The sequence below is a fragment of the Zophobas morio genome, unplaced genomic scaffold, assembly GCF_036711695.1.
Source record: "Zophobas morio isolate AGI-343-1 ecotype UQ-CSIRO unplaced genomic scaffold, CSIRO_AGI_Zmor_V1 ptg000030l, whole genome shotgun sequence".
NCBI classification, from domain to species: domain Eukaryota; kingdom Metazoa; phylum Arthropoda; class Insecta; order Coleoptera; family Tenebrionidae; genus Zophobas; species Zophobas morio.
Genome location: NW_026972135.1, coordinates 2644461 through 2669267, shown reverse-complemented (window position 1 = coordinate 2669267; position 24807 = coordinate 2644461). Strand labels below are relative to the sequence as shown.

At 37.6% G+C, this 24807-nt stretch overlaps 1 protein-coding gene across 3 annotated transcripts; it reads left to right on the top strand.

Moving 5' to 3' along the window:
• The first annotated feature begins 1375 nt into the window (after positions 1–1375).
• Positions 1376–23490, top strand: LOC135138685 (uncharacterized). 3 transcript variants are annotated; one of them, XM_064068664.1, is made up of 7 exons: positions 1376–1487; positions 2165–2352; positions 2722–2847; positions 7799–22352; positions 22406–22473; positions 22535–22790; positions 22844–23490. In XM_064068664.1, exons 2-4 carry the CDS (start codon positions 2182–2184, stop codon positions 20156–20158), a joined length of 12657 nt encoding a protein of 4218 aa, XP_063924734.1. In that variant the 5' UTR covers positions 1376–1487; positions 2165–2181; the 3' UTR covers positions 20159–22352; positions 22406–22473; positions 22535–22790; positions 22844–23490. The 3 variants fall into 3 exon arrangements, with proteins under 3 accessions (XP_063924734.1, XP_063924733.1, XP_063924735.1); XM_064068663.1 differs by having other exon boundaries at positions 2719–2847; XM_064068665.1 differs by lacking the exons at positions 1376–1487; positions 2165–2352; positions 2722–2847 and having other exon boundaries at positions 7826–7879; positions 11490–22352.
• Positions 23491–24807: the final 1317 nt, after the last annotated feature.

Genomic DNA, 24807 nt, shown 5'->3' with positions numbered 1-24807 from the left:
CAGAGTTTTGCAATTGTAAGGTAAAATTGTAAAATATTGTTGTAGAATATTGAGAATGTTTTACAAAAATCTGGATGCCTAGGGTTAAAACTTAACTCGGATCATACACTACAAATGGAGGAGTACGTCATATCATTGTTGGTGGGGAAGATCGAACAAATTTTGGTTAGCGTTTTACACGATATTCCTAAAATATAATATGAAATTTGACAACAATCGGTGCGGTGGTTTTGGAGATAATATATAACAAAAATGGACATCTGTTTCTCTGTTCCGTAATAGTTATTTCCGTATTAAGGGCTGTTAAGAAGGCTATAACGACTAATAAGAGAACGGGATATGATATAACGAATGTTCCCGCAGTCGCGTACAACGGTTTTCGTCGTACTAAACTACATACACTAAAATTTACATTTTAAATTGTGGAAATGTTTAGTATTTAAAAGCAAAAAATTGCAAAATCGTAGACGCCTTTCTTAACTTAGCAACAGAATTATTGTTGATAACACAAAAATTCCAAACTTCAAAAGCGGAAAATGGAGAAAAAACGCTGAATTAAGTTCTATCAAAAATTCTTGCTAGAGGGCGGAACGCAAACAGGGAACTGATTCCCGAGAAATCTAAGTGCAGGTACGAAAGAGAATTAGATTTGTTCCCTCAATGGGAAAATAAACCATTTAAAAAGTGTGTGTGAAATTGTAATCATGGCGCATATTGATAAATTGGTAGGCTCTTATTAGGTACTATTTGATGACCGCTTATTATATTAGAGATTTATGCTCCAGGTGAAGACCATTTAATGGAAAAAGTTGTTTTAACATATTTTGGAATATTTGGTGCTTGCCGAAGAGAAGAAATTATTTAAATGAAAACATGTTTCTGGAGTTGAATCAATAAGTTAATTGTTAATTGGTTGCGGCAATGTGAGCTTTCACAATTTCACTATTAATAATCTTCATGTTACATAGGTGTTATTGTTTTGTGCCTGTAATTTTTTTTTAAATAAAAGTTAACAAAGTGGACCGTTAAAACAGGCGGGCTGTTAAAATCTTGTCATTGACAGCTTAACGGTTTTCAGTTGCTGAACGAACAGACGCACAGACGACAGATCGACAGATAGGCATAAACTGAAGACGTATTTTTTCATATTCTGGAAGTTTCGGAACGTCGAGTAATCATAATAGTAGCTATTCCTAAAATGGAATTTATGTAAAAAATAAAGATTGCATCATTTTATGGTAACGCAATATTTTTTGAGATTTTTACGCCTTGAACGCCTTGAAAATACTAAATTATCAGATCTGTTGGCTCCGCCTTCAGATTACCTTATTTAAGGGTCACCGTTAAAAAAAAATCGCTAGAAAGTAATGAACTACTACGGAGTAACCAATTCAGAGTAATTATTTGGACGTAACACTTAAATTCTAACTTATTTTATGAAAGTATGCTGTATCTGTGAGTGTTGAAAAAAGTGAAAGTTCTGACAGGTAAGTTCAAAAATTACAGTTAGACTGTTCACTCTATGTATATTTTTTTTATGTAAGCAGTTATTATAAATTTAATTTAGCGTGACTGCTAATTGGCGACTCAGAAATTTTAACAGTTTTTATAAAGTTTAGTGTTTTCAATGGTAGGTAGGTACTGAGAACAAATTATTCTTCCGTTTATTAAAATTTGTGGTATCTATGATAACATAACTAGAGGTTCATTGCCTTCTAGTATTTCTACAAAAATACAAACACCAGACAATATAAAAAAGATATTTAGAAATAAAAGAAATGAAAATCTGTATATTGCAATTTTGACCTCCTTAGGTCTCATTAGTAGAGCAAATTGCAATGGTTCTCTAGTAGTGATAGCAGGTGTAATCCAACGTCCGGCGGGGTTCTTGTCCGAGAACTAGGTGTTTCCACCCATTGGTTGATCCATTTAACAAGTGCACATTGTTTGTAACAAAAATGATAATGGAACCCAATGAGTCACCACCGACACATTTCTCTTATATCTCACTAATAATATCTAGAAATTTCTTTCCACACGCGTGAGGCGGGAGAAACATAATTAACACTGTAAAATAACATAAAAAATATAATATCTGGAAGGACGAATGATTAACAAACTTATTAACACCGAGAATTTGCTTACTGAATAATACTTATTTCAGCAAACATATCTAAGGCCATGGACATGGACATTGACATGATGAACTCCAGTTCTGACGAAGAAATCCAAAGAGCGAAACAAGAATTTAAACATAAAATCGAACAAATAAAACGGAAAAAGATTGGAAAAAAAAACAAAGGTCTCCTAAAGGCTCGTCAACCTGAAGACAGTCCCTGTTCTTCAAAAACGGTATTATAAATTATTCACCTCATTCTCTCGAAAAATTTTATAATGCAGTAACGTTGCATCCGCCTAAATTTAATAATTATAAAATAATAATTATCAGAATAACCGCTACTTGTCCAAAATAATATTCAAAACGTTTTGCTCCGTTCTAGCGTAATTAATAATTACTCCTCCTCTTTGTTTTAAGGATATAAAATCGATCAAATTTCGTTTTATTTTATCACAAATTCTTTGCATCAATAAACGACTTATTTCTTATTTCACTTTTATAAATCTTATTTAAATCCTATTGAATACCACTGTAGTCAAAATCTTGCAAAATTTAATTTTAAATGTATTTGCTTATAGATAATTAAAAACATTTTTTAGCAGACGCATTTCTCAATAGAAGATACTCCAGCCAACCAACACATTAAAGATCCGACTGAAGAAAGTGTGCATCCAAGGAAGAGAAGAAAACTAGATGTAGAAACAGCAAATAAGTCCGTTCTAGAAAAGGTGAGTTCATTACTGATGAAATTCATTTGTTATTTACTTTGAAGTTCGTATTATTATCAACATCACAGAAAACTGTATTTTTTTTACACAAGCTTACTTATTTCAAGATGTATTGCTCTCTAAATGTTGATTTAGTACTTAAATTATTTAATCAGAAATCACTGAGACTGCTGATAAGCCTGCATTTTTTGTTGAAAGTGGTATCATGATTCTTTCAATTATTTCCAATTGTTAGCTGTCAAGATTGACAGATTGTGGACATTTTTAATTTGCAAAATGTATCCAAAATAAAGAAGTATTGTAATCGAATTAGAGATGTACCGACTATAGTCGGCCGACTGTTCCGCTTTGCCAAAACCGGTTTGTAAATGCAACAGACAGTGTGTTTTTTTTTCTATTTCTCTTACTACCTTAAAAACTTGTTTTATTTTAATAAAAGGAATAACTAAAGTTTTTTTGTCTTCCAAAAAATGTGTTAAATTTGTTTGGATAATTTTAACATTTAATTTTTTGTAGTAACTCAGTACAAAAATAAAGAATAACACAATTTAGGGCAGTTTATACAATACTTTAACCAATTTTAACCACTTTTTTGGAAAATTTTTGGAAATTTTGAATTCGCTTTGAGTGTTTATTGGACCAGATTCGTAACTAGCGGAAGATTATCTACACTTTGACACCAATTTTCCGTCGATTAAACCAATTTTAACCGGTTTTAGCAAAGCCGAACAGTCGGCCGACTATAGTCGGTACATCTCTAAATCGAATCCATCGGACAACTGGGGTACTTTTATTTTTTCTCCACGTTACATGACTTCTAGATTATCAAACAGTGGCTCTCCCAATTCCGTATGTCTGTCTGACTGTCTGTCCGCCGTCTGTATCGATTTTTGTTAAACAGATAATCTCCGAAGCTACCGGACCGATTATTGTCAAAATGTGTACGCATATTAGAAATATCATGTAGATAGCAAAATTCTAACCAAAACTTCTCTGAGTATCCCCACCAACAATAAAATTAGTTCATCTGTAAATTTTGCACTATTAAATGTTAATTAAAGTTTATAAAATAACGTATTCCTCTACTTGTAATTTATGAATTCGTGTTGGGTGTTAACCCTAATATCTAGATTTTTGAAAAAAAAAAATTGTATGACAACACTTTAGAATTTAACTTTGAAATTAGAAATCAAAGGTTCTAATCAAAATTTATCCATTCTGGGGCAGGATTGATAACGTCATTTTAGAATTTTGTGGAATAAATGTAATTTAAATGTTAAAATCTAATATCGTCCTGAATTTGTCGTTTAATATGAATCCGTGTCAAATTTTATCGTAGACATTGAAATTTTTAGATTAAAAATTAAGTGTTAGACAATTTTTTGGCTTTTCGATTTTTCGGTTTCGCGACTTTTGATTTCTCAATGTTTCGATATTTCAGTTTTGGCATTTTTACTTCCCGAGCGTAAGCAAAGGAAGTATTGTAATTGAGTCCGTCGGCCGACTCTCTACTTTTACGTTTTCTTGATCTTTCATGATCCCTAGAGTACGAAGAAATAGGTCTCCCATTTCTGTGTGTCTGTCCGTCTGTCTGTCTGTCCGTCCGTCTGTCCGTCTGTCCGTCTGTCTGCCGTCCCGGATTTTTATTAGACAGATAATGTCCGAAAGAACTGGACCGATTGTTGTGAAATTTTGTACTTATATTAGGAATATCATGTAGATGGTAAAACGCTAACCAAAATCTGTCTAATCATCCCCACCACTAATGCGATGACGTCACTTCAAAATTGTACATAGTAAATGGGTCTTAAATTGTATAAAATAATATAGTCCTACACATGTAGTTTACGACTCCGAATTCAGCTTTTACCCGAAACGTCCAGATTTTTGGAAAAAAAATCAAAATTATGAAACAACATTTTGAAATTTAATTTTGAATCTGCTAACCCGAATGTTTTGAAATGTTGCAGATGTTTTAAGGCTCTAAAGAGCATCATAAATCTTTAGTCAAAATATATTTGGTTATCCCCTCCAAAAACTTGATGACGTCAGCTCAAAAGTTTGCCGAATAAATCTTATCTAAAATGTATAAAATATGATGCGTCTGTACTTGTGATATATCACTCCATTCATATTTTTTGGATTTGCATACACAGGGTGACTCAAAAAAATTAATGAATGCGCAAAATTTATTTTACTGATTTACTCAGGAACTACAAAACCGAATGCATTGAAATCTTGAAGATGTTTTAAAATTATCATAGGCATGGTAAATTTTTATCAAAATGTATTTCCTCTTCCCCCCTAAAAAATTGATGACGCCACTCCAAAATTTTCCTGAATAAATCCTCTCTAAAATGTACAAAATACGATGAGTCTGTACTTGTGATTTATCATTCTATTCATATTTTTTCGATTTGCATATACAGGGTGACTGAAAAAAATTAACGAACGCGTCAATTTATTTTATTGATTTAATCAGGATTTACAGAACCGAATACTTTGAAATCTTGGAGATGTTTTAAAGTTATTATAAGCATGGTAAATTTTTTATCAAAATGTATTTGCTCATCCCCTCTAAAAACTTGATGACGTCACCCCAAAATTTTGCTGAATAAATCCTATCTAAAATGTACAAAATATGATGAGTCTGTACTTGTGATTTATCATTCCATTCATATTTTTGGATTTGCATATACAGATGACTCAAAAAAATTAATGAATGCGTGAATTTATTTTATCGATTTAATCAGGAATTACAAAACCGAATGCTTTGAAATCTTGGAGATATTTTAAAGTTATTATAAGCATGGTAAACTTTTGTTCAAAATGTATTTGTTCATCCCCCCTAAAAAAAATGATAACGTCACCCTTAAATTTTGCTGAATATATCCTATCTAAAATGCAAAAAATATGATGAGTTTGTACTTGTGATTTATCTATCATTCCATTCATATTTTTTAGATTTTCTTAAGAGGTGGCTCAAAAAAATTAATGAAGTCAATTTATTTTATTGATTAAATTAAAGGCAACACCTATTATTAGTATTACATTGGACCAACCCAATTTGGTATACACAAAATTTTTTAAAGTAAAAACTCGGTTGAAACATAAGGGTAGCACGCTTATTTACATCGACTTTAACATTACAGACGTGCATTTGTTTTGTGCGCTGTCTAGGTTCCGCGAATGTGGAATAGACATGTTTATAATTAACCAATTGTGAATTCCACCGTCAAAAATTAAAATAAAACCCAATGTTTTATATAATAAGCGGAAGCCGAAACAATAAAACCGATGGTCGTTTTGTTTACAGTTTCTCTGTTTGACTCTCACGTATGCTGTTACGCTTGTCATCTTAAATTAGGAATGCTTATACATACATAAACGATTTTCAGTTGCCTCTCACCGGCGCCGTATACGTGAGTAAATTGTTTCGTTATTTTATTGATTATAACAAATCAATATTCAAAACGACCCAATTCATTTTCCCGAAAATTTGGAAATACAATAATTTTATTCTTAGTATTACACTACATCTATCCCAACTGATATACGTGTCCTTGCAAAAATGTTGATGACGTCATCGCAATTTTTTTTAAATTCCACACTACAAAAATGTAATGAGAAAAAAAACACAATAGCCGTGCAGTCGTCAAGTTTCCGACAGCGAGGGAAGTACTGTCTAAATTCTTTAGACCAATTTTTTATTTTTTGATTCAATTTCTTGATTTTTCAATTCATCAACTTTTCAATTTCTCACTTTCTCGAGCATTCAGTTTCTCGATTTTCAAGTTTTCTATTACAAAATTTTTCTGAATTTCAGTTTTACGATTTTTCAATTTTTCGCTTCCCCGATTTTTCAGTTTTTCAATTCTTCAATTTTTCGACTTTCAGGTTTTTGATTTTTTAGTTTTTGGATTTTTTTTTATTTATTCTGTTTTTCATTTTTTCGGTTTTTAAATATTCCGATTTTAAAAATGTTTGTTTGTTAATGTTTCGATTTTTCAGAATTTGTAATTTTTCAGTTTCTCAATTTTTTCATGTTTTGGATGTGTCGAGTTTTCAATTTTTCAATTTTCGATGTTTCGATTTCTTGGATTTTCGATCGTTCGACATTTCAATTTTTCAAGTTTTCGAGGTTTGAATTTTTCAATTTTTCGATTTCACTTTTTGGGATTTTCAGTTTCACGATTTTTCAATTTTTTAAACTTTTTTTTTGATTTTCCGCATTTTTAAAAGTTTTCGCCTTTTAGATATTTCGATTTTTCGATTCCCCAATTTTTGAACATTTCAATTTGGGAAATTTCTGGGATTTTAAATTTCCCGATATTTTAATTTTTCGATTTTTTATGATTCGATTGATCGATTTGACTTTTCGGATTTCGATTTTGCGTTGCTCAGTTTTTCGATTTTTTAAATTTTAGATTTTTTGATTTTTCCCTTTTTTAATTTTTCGTTTTGTAATTTTTTTTTTATTTCTCTATTTATCAACATTCTGGTATTTCAATTTTTCGATAAAATGGTATAAACACTACTACTGCTACAATAAATCTCATGGTAACACCTATACTGTACACTATTTTTCGTATTTCACCCTTCTAAATTTAAATAAATAAAAATTCTTAAAACATCAGCTAGTTACATGTCAAGTTTTCTATCAATTGTCAACACTGTCTATACGCTACTCATATAATTTTTCTCTGTCAGCTTTGGTAATCCAAACACTTTGTGAAATTGTGGAAAAATGTTACAGTACAAACAATATTGTTGTCGTAAAAACAACAAGGGAATTAATTGTTTAATACAGTTTTAAATTGTATATATATATATTATATATACACGTGGTTATCAATTTTCTTAATGTTTTTACTTGCTGTTCTTATTTAACTCTATTTTTTAAGCTTTAGAGTTTTCCTCGATTTATTCACGTTGTTGTTTTAAATTTCAGACTTTTCTGAAAAGACCGGGAACGACTGACAAAGGAAAATTATACGAAGATATGATTACCGCTAACGTCATACTACAAATGGTAAGCGACAGTAAGATAGAAAATTTTTTTATTTCATCGAACGATGAAACGTTTGGTGATTTTGACGATTTGGTTATCGAAACTCAGACAAGTAAGGGAACTAAAACAAAAGCCGTGCAATTAAAACACAGTAATAAAAAAAAATATATTCATATAAAGGAACTAGTAAAAGAAAAAGGAAACTTTAGCATAACCAAATATTTCAACTCGTTCCAAAAGATAAAGGACAAAGCCCAACAATTTATATTATTCACCAACAATAAATTAGAAATTTTGGACAAAACAAAAATTCAAATTCCAGGGCAAGAATTTTACCTAAAACCGATTAAAGTTTTATTTTCGGAAAACAATAAAGAAGGTTTAAGAGTTTCTGAGATTATAAATTACTATTACAAATTTCAAATTATGTACGATGCATCGATTGAACAAAATTTGGAAAAAAATCAAGAATACCAAAATTTTTTCAAATGTTTCCGTTTTTATGATAACCAAGAAGGTTTAGAAACACTTCGAAAATCAACGGAGGATAAATTCATTAAGATGTTTGGTTCCAACGAAGAAACTTTCAAGAAATATGTTGACGCCGTAACGGACTGGAATATGAAAGAAGAACTAAAGGAAAAACTAAGCAAAAAGACAATGCAACGTTCAATTGCACTTCGTTTGCTTTCTTCTCAGATCATACCTCTTAGTTTTGGTTCGGTCAACGAACAAATGAAGATTCTTCGAGACGCGATTTCTCTCTTCGACGTTACCGTGTTAGAAGAAACAGACAAAAGCGAGGTGGTTACAAAACTGTGGGGTGACTTGAACAAAAATGTTGACCTCAAAGAAGTGAATAAAGTGCGATCTCGTTATTTTGCTTCTTCTGAAGAGGTAACTACAGTTGAAGATGTAAATGACAATATGTTGACACAATTATTATGGTTGATGGATAAATGTCCGCTCATTGTGAAAGAACACGTCAACATGGAAAAAGCTATTAACCTCTGTCCAGATGCAAAATTTGTTATACTTGGTGAAGGAAAATGTGGAGAATGGATGAAAGATATTTCCGTGTTTCAAAATTTGTCCAGTTTGAAATCAAAAGGCGAATTGTATGATAAAGTGCTGCAAAAATTCACCATCTCTATACAAGGGAAAGAACCACTTAATTTAGTGACTGCTTTCCAAGAAAATGATGAAATTTTAAAAAATGTAACTGTGAACAAACTTTTGGAAATTTCAGAGGGTTCATGCTATGTAGGTGGAGAAAAAGAGACTTTTCCGAATCTTTATATCGACAGATATTTGTCGGTCAATATCATAGATGTTAAATATTTACAACGTGCAGATCAAAATACTGTTATCATTCTGAATTGCGAAGGAAATTCTGAGCAACTAAAAATAACTCAAGAGCATACACTAATAGATATAAACGATTTTTTCACTTCCAAGGATTCCAAAATTTTTGAGACTGCACTTTTTATACAGACTAAAATTAAATGCAGCGATTCTGATTTTCAAGAAATTTGTTCTAAAACACCTACATCTAAACGTATACATTATTTTAAATTTCTTAATAATAAAAATTTAGAATGGGTCCGTAGCAGAGGGGATATTAGTGAACTGCGGGATTATAAGTTACACAACCATTCTGAAACCGAAAATCATTCTGAAACCGAGAACCAAGTTTCGTCTTTCATATCCGATAACGATTTTTTAAATAGCGATTCTAAAAGTGGGGAAGAATTTACGTTTACCCATTCACATAATAACATAAATCTAACAACAGGTGACGTAAGTAAACTGCAAAACAATCATTTAAGTAATTTTTCTAAAAATGAGAAAGAATTTTGGTCTTTCGGGTTCAGTAATAACATAAATCTAATAATAGGCGATCCGGGAATGGGCAAAACTGAATTAACAAAAAGTTTAAAAAACAATTGTTCTTCTCAATATTGGACGGTGATAATGAATCCCCAAGATATTAATTTACTTTTTAAAACTTTAAAAAATTGTGAAACGTCGGATTACTTAAATCGGCTCGAATCATTCATCTTCAACCAGAAATATCCACGTCTCGAACGGTTCGATCGAGAGTTTCTTAAAATGTGCTTGAAGCGAAACATTGTGGTTTACGTATGGGATGCTCTTGATGAAATTTTAAGTGAAAATTTGGACGCTATTTCAACGTTAATTCTTCTGTTATCGGGAGAAGGTTTCACTCAATGGGTTACCGCAAGGCAACACTTGAAGTCATTTCTTGAAAACAAATTTAATGTGCTCTCAGTGAGTATTAATCAATTCAGCCAGAGAGAGCAAGAAGATTACATTAGCAGACGACTTGCCAATGTTTCTACGTCTGTCGACATGAAGGAAACGATCGACAAAATTAAATCCACGTTTGCATTCACAAAACACATAGATATTTTAGGAATTCCACTTCAGATCTTTATGCTTACAGAAGTATTTCTCCAAAATAAAGAAAAATACGAAGAATTATTCAACAACAAGTTTCTTTTGACTGATTTATACAGTTACTTCATTGACGGAAAACTTAAGTTCTTCTTCGACGACAAAGTGCCTGCAAACAATGCTTATTGGGAAGAAGAAGCCAGGAAGAAAAAGGAAGAAAAACTAAAACACTATGAAAAGTTGGCGCTTGGAGTAATATTTTCTGAAGAAATTTTGAGGGAATTAAAAATCGACTGTTTACAAGATGTAAATTTAGTTTCTGAAGATTTCGCTACCGTTGGTATCATAACTGCATCACATAATGGGATTCCACAGTTTGTACATGCTTCCTTTGCCGAATACTTTGTTGCCTTATATTTTTCTAAACATTTTGAAATGATACCCTCGGATACATTTTTTGATGAGAAATATAACAATGTACGATTTTTCTTTGACATGATAATCGGTAAAAATTCACCGGCGCACATCGCGATCTTGTACAGGAATTTTAATGAATTGAGGAGTTATAATGGCGAAATAATAAAACGTAAAGATCAAGGTGGAAGAAGTGCTTTGCACCTCATTTGTTCTTGGGGACGAAGATATCCACGTTCAAATGTGAAAGAACAAGACGATTTTTATATAATCGATGACAACTTCGCTAGTGTTCCAGAAGAAACAAAAGAATATTATAACGCATTGTTATTTTTGTTAGACGAATGTGAAATTTCAAAAGAAGATGAGCTTCAATACACGCCCCTAGCATATGCACGGAAAAGCCAAAGTTTGATAGCGGAACTGGAATTATTACAGTCAAATGAATTACAATTTCAACAGTCGTATAATGAAAGTGATGTAATTAATATTTTATTTCGTTCTGCTCAACTTGGATACGGCGACGCGATTCAAAAGGTTATGCCGACAGATGCTTGCGTTTGCAAAAAATTAGCAAATTCTCGTAATGCATACTTGCAAACTCCCCTGTTTATAGCGTCCGAAGTGAGACACGTAAAAGTTGGAAACGATCGTAACGGTCGCAATCGTGAAACATCGCTTAATGCAAATATCAGTTACGACCGGCAAAAAGTTATCCAAATTTTAGTTAAATATGGAGCCGAAATCAATCGCGCTGATTATAGTGGTTGGACACCGCTTAACGCAGCTTCCTTTCAAGGTCACGAACAAATTGTCGAATGCCTGATGAAATGCGGAGCCGAAATCAATCGCGCTGATGAATATAGTCGGACACCGCTTTTAGCAGCTTCCAATCAAGGTCACGAAAAAATTGTCGAATGCCTGGTGAAATGCGGAGCCGAAGTCAATCGCTTTGATAAATTTCATTATTCGACACCGCTTTACGCAGCTTCCTATCAAGGTCACGAAAAAATTGTCGAATGTCTGGTGAAACGCGGAGCCGAAATAAATCGCCCTGATATATATGGTAAGACATCGCTTTCCGCTGCTTCCTCTCGTGGTCACGAAAAAATTGTCGAATGCCTGGTGAAATGCGGAGCCGATATAAATCGCGCTGATGATGATGGGAAGACACCGCTTTACGAAGCTTCCTCTCATGGTTACGAAAAAATTGTCAAATGCCTGGTGAAACGCGGAGCCGAAATCAATCGCGCTAATAAATATGGTGGTCAGACACCGCTTTATGCAGTTTCCTCTCAAGGTCACGAAAAAATTGTCGAATGCTTGGTGAAATGCGGCGCCGAAATCAATCGCGCTGATTATTATGGTCAGACACCGCTTTACGCAGCTTCCTCTCGAGGTCACGAAAAAATTGTCGAATGCCTGGTCAAATGTGGAGCCGAAGTAAATCGCGTTAATGATGATGGGAAAACACCGCTTTACGCAGCTTCCTCTCAAGGTCACGAAAACATTGTCGAATGCCTGGTCAAATGTGGAGCCGAAATCAATCGCGCTAATAAATATGGTGGTCAGACACCGCTTTACGCAGCTTCCTCTCAAGGTCACGAAAACATTGTCGAATGCCTGGTCAAATGCGGAGCCGAAATCAATCGCGCTGATAAAAATCATGGTCGGACACCGCTTTACACAGCTTCCTCCCATGGTCACGAAAAAATTGTCGAATGCCTGGTGAAATGCGGAGCCGAAATAAATCGCGCTGATAATTATGGTCAGACACCGCTTTCCACAGCTTCCTCTCATGGTCACGAAAAAATTGTCGAATGCCTGGTCAAATGTGGAGCCGAAGTAAATCGCGTTGATGATGATGGGAAAACACCGCTTTACGCAGCTTCCTCTCAAGGTCACGAAAACATTGTCGAATGCCTGGTCAAATGTGGAGCCGAAATCAATCGCGCTAATAAATATGGTGGTCAGACACCGCTTTACGCAGCTTCCTCTCAAGGTCACGAAAACATTGTCGAATGCCTGGTCAAATGTGGAGCCGAAGTAAATCGCGTTGATGATGATGGGAAAACACCGCTTTACGCAGCTTCCTCTCAAGGTCACGAAAACATTGTCGAATGCCTGGTGAAATCCGGAGCCGAAATAAATCGCGCTGATAAATATGGTCAGACACCGCTTTACGCAGCTTCCTCTCATGATCACGAAAACATTGTCGAATGCCTGGTGAAATGCGAAGCCGAAATAAATCGCGTTGATGACGATGGTAGGACACCGCTTTACGCAGCTTCCTCTCAAGGTCACGCAAACATTGTCGAATGCCTGGTGAAATACGGAGCCGAAATCAATCGCGCTAGTACAAATGGTCAGACACCGCTTTACGCAGCTTCCTCTCAAGGTCACGAAAAAATTGTCGAATTCCTGGTGAAATGTGGAGCCGAAATAAATCGCGCTGATGAAGACGAGAAGACACCGCTTTACGCAGCCAGTTCTCAAGGACACAAAACAATTGTCAAGTGCCTGGTGAAATGCGGAGCAAAAATTAAACCAGCAAATAAATGTGAGAACACATTACTGTACGCAGCTTCCTCGCTAGGTCATGAAAAAATTGTCGAATGCCTGGTGAAATGCGGAGCCGAAATAAATCGCATTGATGAAGATGGGAAGACACCGCTTTACGCAGCTTCCTCTCATGGTCACTTAAAAATTGTCGAATGCCTGGTGAAATGCGGAGCCGAAATAAATCGCGCTGATAATTATGGTCAGACACCGCTTTACACAGCTACTTCTCAAGGACACGAAAAAATTGTCAAGTGCCTGGTGAAATGCGGAGCAAAAATTAATCCAGCTAATAAATATGAGAACACATTGCTGTACGCAGCTTCCTCACAAGGTCACGAAAACATTTTCGAATGCCTGGTGAATTGCGGAGCCGAAATAAATCACGCTGATGAATATGGTCGGGCACCCCTCCACGAAGCTTGCTCTCAAGGTGACGAAAAAATTGTCGAATGCTTGGTGAACTGCGGAGCCGAAATAAATCGCACTGATAAATATAGTCATACACCGCTGTACGTCGCTTCCTCTCAAGGTTACGAAAAAATTGTCGAATGCCTGGTGACACGCGAAGCCGAAATAAATCGCGCTGATGAAGATGGTCAGACACCGCTTTACGCAGCTTCCTTTCAAGGTCACGAAAAAATTGTCGAATGCTTGGTGAAATGCGGCGCCGAAATCAATCGCGCCGATAAATATGGTCAGACACCGCTTTACGCAGCTTCCTCTCAAGGTCACGAAAGAATTGTCGAATGCTTGGTGAAATGCGAAGCCGAAATCAATCGCGCCGATAAATATGGTCAGACACCGCTTTACGCAGCTTCCTCTCAAGGTCACGAAAGAATTGTCGAATGCTTGGTGAAATGCGAAGCCGAAATCAATCGCGCCGATAAATATGGTCAGACACCGCTTTACGCAGCTTCCTCTCAAGGTCACGAAAGAATTGTCGAATGCTTGGTGAAATGCGAAGCCGAATTCAATCTAGCTGATAAAAATGGTCGGACACCGCTTTACGAAGCTTCCTCTCAAGGTCACGAAAAAATTGTCGAATGCTTGGTGAAATGCGGGGCCGAAATAAATCGCGCTGATGAAGATGGTCAGACACCGCTTTACGCAGCTTCCTTTCAAGGTCACGAAAAAATTGTCGAATGCCTGGTGAAATGGGGGGCCGAAATAAATCGCGCCGATAAATATGGTCAGACACCGCTTTACGCAGCTTCCTCTCAAGGTCACGAAAGAATTGTCGAATGCTTGGTGAAATGCGGAGCCGAATTCAATCTAGCTGATAAAAATGGTCGGACACCGCTTTACGCAGCTTCCTCTCGAGGTCACCAAAAAATTGTCGAATGCCTGGCGAAAGGCGGAGCAAAAATTAATCCCGCTAATTATTATGATAACACATTGCTTCACGCAGCTTCCTCTCAAGGTCACGAAAAAATTGTCGAATGCCTGGTGAAATGCGGAGCAAAAATCAATGGGGCTGGTTTAGATGGTCGCACACCGCTTTACGAAGCTTCCTCTCAAGGTCACGAAAACATTGTCGAATGCCTGGTGAAATGCGGAGCCGAAATCAATCGCGCTGAGTATTATGGTCGGACACCGCTTTACGCAGCTTCCTGTCGAGGTCACGAAAAAATTGTCGAATGCCTGGTGAAATGCGAAGCCGAAATCAATAGCGCTGATAAAAATTGTGTAACACCAATTCACGCAGCTTCCTCGCAAGGTCACGAAAAAGTTGTCGAATGCCTGGTAAAATGCGGAGCTGCAATAAATCGCGCCGATAACCATGGTAAGACACCGCTTTACGCAGCTTCCTCTCATGGTCACGAAAAAATTGTCGAATGCCTGGTGAAATGCGAAGCCGAAATCAATCGCACTGACGATATTTATGGTCAGACACCGCTTTACGAAGCTTCCTCTCAAGGTTACGAAAAAATTGTCGAATGCCTGGTGAAATGCGGAGCAGAAATCAATTGGGCTGGTAAAGATGGTCGGACACCGCTTTACGAAGCTTCCTCTCAAGGTCACGAAAACATTTTCGAATGCCTGGTGAAATGCGGAGCCGAAATCAATCGCGCTGATAAAAATCATGGTCGGACACCGCTTTACGCAGCTTCCTCTCATGGTCACGAAAAAATTGTCGAATGCCTGGTGAAATCCGGAGCCGAAATAAATCGCGCTGATAAATATGGTCAGACACCGCTTTACGCAGCTTCCTCTCATGATCACGAAAACATTGTCGAATGCCTGGTGAAATGCGGAGCCGAAATCAATCGCGCTAATGACATTGGTGTGACATCGCTTTACGCAGCGTCCTTTCAAGGTCACGAAAAAATTGTCGAATGCCTGGCGAAATGCGGAGCCGAAATAAATCGCGCTGATGAAAATGTGGAGACACCGCTTTACGCAGCTGTTTCTCAAGGACACGAATCAATAGTCAAGTGCCTGCTGAAATGCGGAGCAAAAATTAATCCAGCTAATAAATATGAGAACACATTGCTGTACGTAGCTTCCTCTCATGGTTACGACAAAATTGTCGAATGCCTGGTAAAATGCGGAGCCGACATAAATCGCTCTGATAAATATGGTCGGACACCGCTTTACGCAGCTTCCTCTCGAGGGCACGAAAAAATTGTCGAATGCCTGGTGAAATGCGGAGCCGAAATAAATCACGCCAACGAAGATGGTCAGACACCGCTTTACGCAGCTACTTCTCAAGGACACGAACAAATTATCAAGTGCCTGGTGAAATGCGGAGCAAAAATTAATCCAGCTAATAAATATGAGAACACATTGCTCTACGCAGCTTCCTCACAAGGTCACGAAAACATTTTCGAATGCCTGGTGAATTGCGGAGCCGAAATCAATCGTGCTGACGAATATGGTCGGATACCGCTCTACGAAGCTTCCTCTCAAGGTGACGAAAAAATTGTCGAATGCTTGGTGAAACGCGGAGTTGAAATAAATCGCACTGATACATTTGGTCAGACACCGCTTTACGTCGCTTCCTCTCAAGGTCACGAAAAAATTGTCGAATGTTTGGTGAAATGCGGAGCCGAAATAAATCGCGCTGATAAATATGGTCAGACACCGCTTTACGCAGCTTCCTCTCAAGGTCACGAAAAAATTGTAGAATGCCTGGTGAAATGCGGAGCCGAAATCAATCGCGCTGATAAAATTGGTTGGACACCGCTTTACGCAGCTTCCTCTAAAGGTCACGAAAAAATTGTCGAATGCCTGGTGAAATGCGGAGCCGAAATCAATCGCGCTGATAAAATTGGTTGGACACCGCTTTACGCAGCTTCCTCTAAAGGTCACGAAAAAATTGTCGAATGCCTGGTGAAATGCGGAGCCGAAATCAATCGCGCTGATAAAATTGGTTGGACACCGCTTTACGCAGCTTCCTCTCGAGGTCACGAAAAAATTGTCGAATGCCTGGTGAAGTGCGGAGCCGAAATAAATCGCGCTGATAAATATGTTCAGACACCGCTTTACGCAGCTTCTTCTCATGGTTACGAAAAAATTGTCGAATACCTGGTGAAATGCGGAGCCGAAATCAACCGCGCTGATGATGATGGGCCGACACCGCTTTACGCAGCTTCCTCTCAAGGTCACGAAAAAATTGTCAAATGCCTGGTGAAATGCGGAGCCGAAATCAATCGCGCTGATAAATATCGTGGTCGGACACCGCTTTACGAAGCTTCCTCTCAAGGTCACGAAAAAATTGTCGAATGCCTGGTGAAATGCGGAGCCGAAGTAAATCGCGATGATGCTGATGGGAAGACACCGCTTCACGCAGCTTCCTCTCAAGGTCACGAAAAAATTGTCGAATACCTGGTGAAATGCGGAGCCGAAATGAATTGTGCTGATGGAAATGGTGAGACACCACTTTACGCAGCTTCCTCTCAAGATCACGAAGAAATTGTCGAATGCCTAGTGAAATGCGGAGTCGAAATCAATCGCGCTGATTATTGTTGTTGGACACCGCTTTACGAAGCTTCCTTCCAAGGTCATGAAAAAATTGTCGAATGCCTGGTGAAATGCGGAGCCGAAATCAATCGCTTTAATAATGACGGGAAGACACCGCTTTACGCAGCTTCCTCTCAAGGTCACGAAAAAATTGTCGAATGCCTGGTGAAATGCGGAGTCGAAATCAATTGGGCTGATTATTGTGGTTGGACACCGCTTTACGCAGCTTCCTCTCAAGGTCACGAAAAAATTGTCGAATGCCTGGTGACATGCGGAGCCGAAATCAATCGCGCTGATAAAGATGGTCAGACACCGCTTTATGCAGCTTGCTCTGGAGGTCACGAAAAAACTGTCGAATGCCTGGTGAAATGCGGAGCCGAGATCAATTGGGCTGATTATCGTGGTTGGACACCGCTTTACGCAGCTTCCTCTCAAGGTCACGAAAAAATTGTCGAATGCCTGGTGAAATGCGGAGCCGAAATCAATCGCGCTAACAAATTTGGTCAAACACCGCTCTACGCAGCTTCCTCTCATGGTCACGAAAAAATTGTCGAATGCCTGGTGAAATGCGGAGCCGAAGTAAATCGCGATGATGATGATGGGAAGACACCGCTTCACGCAGTTTCCTCTCAAGGTCACGAAAAAATTGTCGAATACCTGGTGAAATGCGGAGCCGAAATGAATTGTGCTGATGTAAATGGTCAGACACCGCTTTACGCAGCTTCCTCTCAAGGTCACGAAAAAATTGTCGAATGCCTGGTGAAATGCGGAGCCGAAGTAAATCGCGATGATGATGATGGGAAGACACCGCTTTACGCAGCTACTTCTCAAGGACACGAACAAATTATCAAGTGCCTGGTGAAATGCGGAGCAAAAATTAATCCAGTTAATAAATATGAGAACACATTGCTGTACGCAGCTTCCTCACAAGGTCACGAAAACATTTTCGAATGCCTGGTGAATTGCGGAGCCGAAATCAGTCGTGCTGATGAATATGGTCGGATACCGCTCTACGAAGCTTCCTCTCAAGGTGACGAAAAAATTGTCGAATGCTTGGTGAAACGCGGAGTTGAAATAAATCGCACTGATACATATGGTCAGACACCGCTTTACGCAGCTTCCTCTCATGGTTACGAAAAAATTGTCGAATGTCTGGTGAAATGCGGAGCCGAAATCAATCGCGCTGATAAAATTGGTTGGACACCGCTTTACGCAGCTTCCTCTCAAGGTCACGAAAAAATTGTCGAATGCCTGGTGAAATGCGGAGCCGAAATCAATCGCGCTGATAAATATCGTGGTCGGACACCGCTTTACGCAGCTTCTTCTCAAGGTCACGAAAAAATTGTCGAATGCCTGGTGAAATGCGGAGCCGAAATCAATCGCGCTGATGATGATGGGAAGACACCGCTTTACGCAGCTTCTTCTCATGGTTACGAAAAAATTGTCGAATGCCTGGTGAAATGCGGAGCCGAAATCAATCGCGCTGATAAAATTGGTTGGACACCGCTTTACGCAGCTTCCTCTCAAGGTCACGAAAAAATTGTCGAATGCCTGGTGAAATGCGGAGCCGAAATCAATCGCGCTGATAAATATCGTGGTCGGACACCGCTTTACGAAGCTTCCTCTCATGGTCACGAAAAAATTGTCGAATGCCTGGTGAAATGCGGAGCCGAAATCAACCGCGCTGATGATGACGGGAAGACACCGCTTTACGCAGCTTCTTCTCAAGGTCACGAAAAAATTGTCGAATGCCTGGTGAAATGCGGAGCCGAAATCAATCGCGCTGATGATGATGGGAAGACACCGCTTTACGCAGCTTCTTCTCATGGTTACGAAAAAATTGTCGAATGCCTGGTGAAATGCGGAGCCGAAATCAATCGCGCTGATAAAATTGGTTGGACACCGCTTTACGCAGCTTCCTCTCAAGGTCACGAAAAAATTGTCGAATGCCTGGTGAAATGCGGAGCCGAAATCAATCGCGCTGATAAAGATGGTCAGACACCGCTTTATGCAGCTTGCTCTGGAGTTCACGAAAAAACTGTCGAATGCCTGGTGAAATGCGGAGCCGAGATCAATTGGGCTGATTATCGTGGTTGGACACCGCTTTACGCAGCTTCCTCTCAAGGTCACGAAAAAATTGTCGAATGCCTGGTGAAATGCGGAGCCGAAATCAATCGCGCTAACAAATTTGGTCAAACACCGCTCTACGCAGCTTCCTCTCATGGTCACGAAAAAATTGTCGAATGCCTGGTGAAATGCGGAGCCGAAGTAAATCGCGATGATGATGATTGGAAGACACCGCTTCACGCAGCTTCCTCTCAAGGTCACGAAAAAATTGTCGAATACCTGGTGAAATGCGGAGCCGAAATGAATTGTGCTGATGTAAATGGTCAGACACCGCTTTACGCAGCTTCCTCTCAAGGTCACGAAGAAATTGTCGAATGCCTGGTGAAATGCGGAGTCGAAATCAATCGCGCTGATTATTGTTGTTGGACACCGCTTTACGAAGCTTCCTTTCAAGGTCATGAAAAAATTGTCGAATGCCTGGTGAAATGCGGAGCCGAAATCAATCGCTTTGATGATGACGGGAAGACACCGCTTTACGCAGCTTCCTCTCAAGGTCACGAAAAAATTGTCGAATGCCTGGTGAAATGCGGAGCCGAAATCAATCGCGCTGATAAAGATGGTCAGACACCGCTTTATGCAGCTTGCTCTGGAGGTCACGAAAAAACTGTCGAATGTCTGGTGAAATGCGGAGCCGAGATCAATTGGGCTGATTATCGTGGTTGGACAGCGCTTTACGCAGCTTCCTCTCAAGGTCACGAAAAAATTGTCGAATGCCTGGTGAAATGCGGAGCCGAAATCAATCGCGTTGATGTTGACGGGAAGACACCGCTTTACGCAGCTACTTCTCAAGTTGTACAATTGTCAAGTGCCTGGTAAAAAGCGGAGCAAAAATTAATCCAGCTAATAAATATGAGAACACATTGCTCGAGGTGACGAAAAAATGGTCGCCTGGTGAAATGCGGAGCCGAAATCAATCGCGCAGATAATGATGGTCGGACACCGCTTTATATATCCTTAGAGCAAGGACACATGAAAATTGTAGATTTTGTAGACAAAAAGATGGAGCGAAGTAATAAAAATCAATAACTGTCACACACAAAATATCCCGATTGTACATTTTTGTGACCTGCATTATTAAAAATTTTTGAATAAACTTTCAATAACGATGAAACATGGCTTCAGAATTACATAAGTGGGCCATGGTAGTAGAGTCTAGTACGATTGCAATCAGAGTAGGTAATAGTATATTAGTCTTCAAAACACGCGCGATTTTTCGAGCACGACGGGGCAGTCGGAGTGCCACGAATACTTTACGCTATTTTTTTTTGTTGGTACGTCTTGAAATCATCATGTATTATTACTACAATAATGGAAATAAGAATTAATAATGTAGAATGTTTGAATTTGGGATGTGCCATCTGTATACCTTTCGTTGTCAAGGAAAATTAATTTACAATCTCTTATAAGATTAATTGATTGGCACCACAGACAGTTGTTACTGGTTAATACAGCAAAGATCGGAAGAAGCTTGTAAAAAAAGAATACACAGGTTCATGAAATAGATGGAAAAGCAAAAGGTAACACACAGATGAACGAGCGGTGCTTGCTTACCTTTCTTGGGTTGTTCATGTTGCTATAGTAACTTTGAAACACGGCGTGCTTGAAAGTTGGATTTAAACACGCTGAGGCGTACTTGAATCAAGCAAAATAAGGTACCAATAAAAAAAAGTATATAGTAAGTTCCTTTAAAAAAAGTCTATTACGTCTAAAGACAGTACACACTGTAAAGTTTAAAATAATCCAAGAACGATATAAGTTTGGTCTTTTGCTTTTTTTCTATTAGTAATAATAAAAGAGGTATCGAGGGAGGTGCACTCCAATTCTAATCCCCTAATTCCACTTTGCCAAAGTTCATCCAACAATTTATCATTGTAAACAAGGTCAAATGCTTTGCTCAACTCCATTAGAAGACCGACGCAGTTTTTGTTTTTGTCATTATTTTCGTAAAGTTCGTTTAGCAATTGAATGATTGCCGTTGACGCTAATTTTCGTTGTGGAAAACCCAGTTGATTGCGTCCAGTTTTCTCTACAAATATATTAAATCTTTTTGCAACAATTGTTTCTATAATTTTGGAATAGCAACTTAAGTTTGAAATCGGTCAATAATTAGTCATTTTAGTTGGATCATCATTATTAAAAGTTTTCTAATTTATTTGACAATTTAGAAATTTTCCAGCCTTAAAAGAATTGTTTATTATGATTGTTAATATGTTTCTTATCTGAAGAGAACAATGTTTTAAAATGATAGAGTTTAGTTCTGGCCCACATGCAGTGCGATTTTTTAGTTCATTTGTCATATTATATCATATTATAAACTTCAGATTCTGTAACTGGTTTTAGAAAGAAAAAGAGAATTCCTGATTTTTAAGGTAGTATTTTCACTGCAGTTTGAAGATATTTGGTTTTATGTTAAGTCGAATTTGAGTTTTCTCTTTGTTTTTTTGCCTGCTGTTCAATTTTTATTAGAAGAAGATTCCATTAAATAATTCTAATAGTTCTTTTTTGCTGCGTCAATTAATTTTTTGTGTTCTTTTATAACATTTATGCAGAATTCTGGACGTGTACGTACCTTGTTGTACTCAGTTTTTCGCAATTGTTTATTATTCATGTTCATTCGATTTGAATATAAACTGTTATTTTTTTGTTCAAATTAAAACATATTTGACACGATCAACTTTATTCTCAATATTCTTAAGTTCACCGTGCTTTCAAATAAATCAACAATGTTTTCTTAACTCCACAGAATTTTTACAGTAGTTTTAGATGAATGAACAGGTTATTGAAGCAGTATTTTGATTTCAAATAATTGTAGACTATAGGACATAGTCGATGTCTCTGGTACATTTTCTCGTAAATTAACTTTCGAAATAACGTCCTCCATTTTTTCTTTTTCCAAGTAAAATAAAAATGAAAAACCACAATATAAAATATAGACAAATGATTTTGTATTTAAAATTTTTCTTTTTGACAACTATACGTTCTGCCAGAGAACTGCAGCATTTTCGTTTAGGTGAGTGTTCGTCACCATTACATATTCTGTTTTATCTAATCACGTCATTTTAGAAAAAAATTGGCTGATCTTGTGAAAAACCATCGAAGCTGGAAATTATTAGAAGGCACAGTAAACTAAGGTATTTAGATTAATACACTTTAAAAACATTTATGTAAGTCCCGCTTAATTTTACAACGTAGGTGTCTCCGCAGTTTAAGACCACAATGCAGCTAAAATCTTCATCGTCATTAAACAACTACCAGATGAACATTCAACAACAACTTTTCCCAAGAGAAATAGCGGGTTAGAATACCAACTTTGAAGCTACAAAAATGTCAAAATGTGCCCAATAGAATCTTGATCATCAGAGGTTCGAGAACTTCAGAAAACGCATTTCGGACAGAAACGTCGTTCTTTCTAACAACACGCCTGGAAATGTACCCGGGGCATTTTAATGTGAGTTTTAGACGTTAGTATTTTACAGGAGCATAAAATATTAAAAATTCTAGGAAACACCAGGGTTAACCGGATTGCAAAACTCGAATATTCAGATCGTGCTAAGATCGACAGTAAACTCATTTTGTACCTACTCGTATTGCTTATAGGTATATTCTTCTCAGTGTCCGAAGGATATGTTGTGGTGCGACCGAACACGATTTCAATCAAAGTTACTTTGTGTCAACACGCCTTTTCTTAACAAACGTTCCGAGCGAAAGTCACTTTGAATAAAATCATTTTTGGTGGCACCACTGTAATTTTAGGTTAGATTAGATATAGGTATATTTATTCCAATGTACATATGTATATAGTTCCATATGACTGAAAAATTTCTAAACAAGGGAGACTGTGACACGTAGAGTTAGTACGTACTGCAAAGTGGTAGAACTTGTATTAATCACGGCCTCTCATTGTGTGAAATTTTTAAATCGTGCAAATTTGTACATACCGTGTATAAATAGTATATTATTAGCCAAGGTTGCAGAGCCAAGCATTCTAGACCGAGCGCAAATTAGAACCCGAGACGCGCAGCGTCGAGGACTCTGAAGCGCGAGGTCTAGAAGTGGCTTTACAACCGTGGTTAATATACTATTTTTTTCATTAGTAGAAACCATAAGACAACAAACTGAAAAAATAAACGTTCAATTTTTTGACGCAACATGATTTTGTTTTGATTTCTAATCAAACTTAATCTAAATCTTCAACACAAAGAAAACCGTTTATACTTGTCGCTGAGTTAATCATTTTATCTTCTACCGTCTACCAACTACCATGCGTATACTCAAGTAATGTTTGTAGCACACATTTGTTCATTTTTTAAGAAATAATCACATCAAACATTGCATACATAACCTCAATTTTTCTTTTTGAACCGGTCGTCGCAAAAATTGAATTTGCCACCTCTAAATGAGTCGACATTTGCATGCGTCCTGGCTGCTAGTGAAAAAAATGTATTTTGTGGCTAGGTATTTATAGATTTTGAAATGAATTGTTACGACACATTTCAAATTTAAAGCACCATCAACAAGGAACGATGCCCGTTTTGTTTTTAAGTGACGATTATTTTCGTGATCGTACGTTTTAATTTGCACCATACACTTTGACGAATTGAAATTTGTCTGACGTAAATTGTGATAAATCGTCGTACGTTATACAGTAACTCTAAGTGAGTTTGTTCACGTAATATGTTTTCGTGAAACGTGAACTATTTTGACAAACTTGTAATGTTTGATACTGTGATAACCCAAACTTCCCGCCTCTAAAATTTGACCTTGAAACAGTTTGAAAGGCCCGCGAAAAATTCAAAAATTCAAAGTTTGGCTGTGATCGTCTAACAAATGAGAACCTACGTTGTGTGTTTTTTTTTTGTTTTGAAAAATGGCGGGAAGAAGTTCTTTCATACAAGTGCATACACTGTCGAGAGCGCAAGAAATAATAGACAAAAATTGTTTTGGAGGGGGAGTACGGCACCCCTCACAGGGGGAAAGACGCTTCGAAGATTTACTCCTCAGCGCAAAAACCCCCTTTTGGTTTTTATTCCCGGACGACATATTACATTTCAAACACCTTAAGATATTGAAAGAAAAACACTCGCGAATTGACAGACATACACACACGAAAAACGAACAAACGGAAATTCTGTACATCTGTTTGGAATCAATGCAAATATTTGAATATCACAAATTTAATAAAACAAAGCAAAAGCTGAACCAAGTAACTGGATGCGAATACACAAGTTATTACAGGCGTGTGGCGGCCGATCTCCTTTTCCTTTTCTTTTTTTTTTAAGTTACGGCAGTTAACAGGAGCACAACAAAATACCCAGAGGGGGCGTCGTAGCGTGAGCGAAGTTTGGAGCTCCCGGTCTGGGCTGGTTTCCCCCGCGACGGTGATTCTATCTACACCAAAGCCTGCCGCACAGCACCCCTCCATGACGAACATGCCGTCCTAGCAGGCCGTTTCGGCCTACAACTAG

Bases quoted from the DNA above. Each gene is read 5' to 3' on its own strand.
- LOC135138685 (XM_064068663.1), top strand. From the start codon at position 2,182: ATGGACATGGACATTGACATGATGAACTCCAGTTCTGACGAAGAAATC. The intron at 2,353-2,718 runs GTATTATAAATT...AACATTTTTTAG, and splicing joins GTCCCTGTTCTTCAAAAACG to CAGACGCATTTCTCAATAGA. The intron at 2,848-7,798 runs GTGAGTTCATTA...TTTAAATTTCAG, and splicing joins ATAAGTCCGTTCTAGAAAAG to ACTTTTCTGAAAAGACCGGG.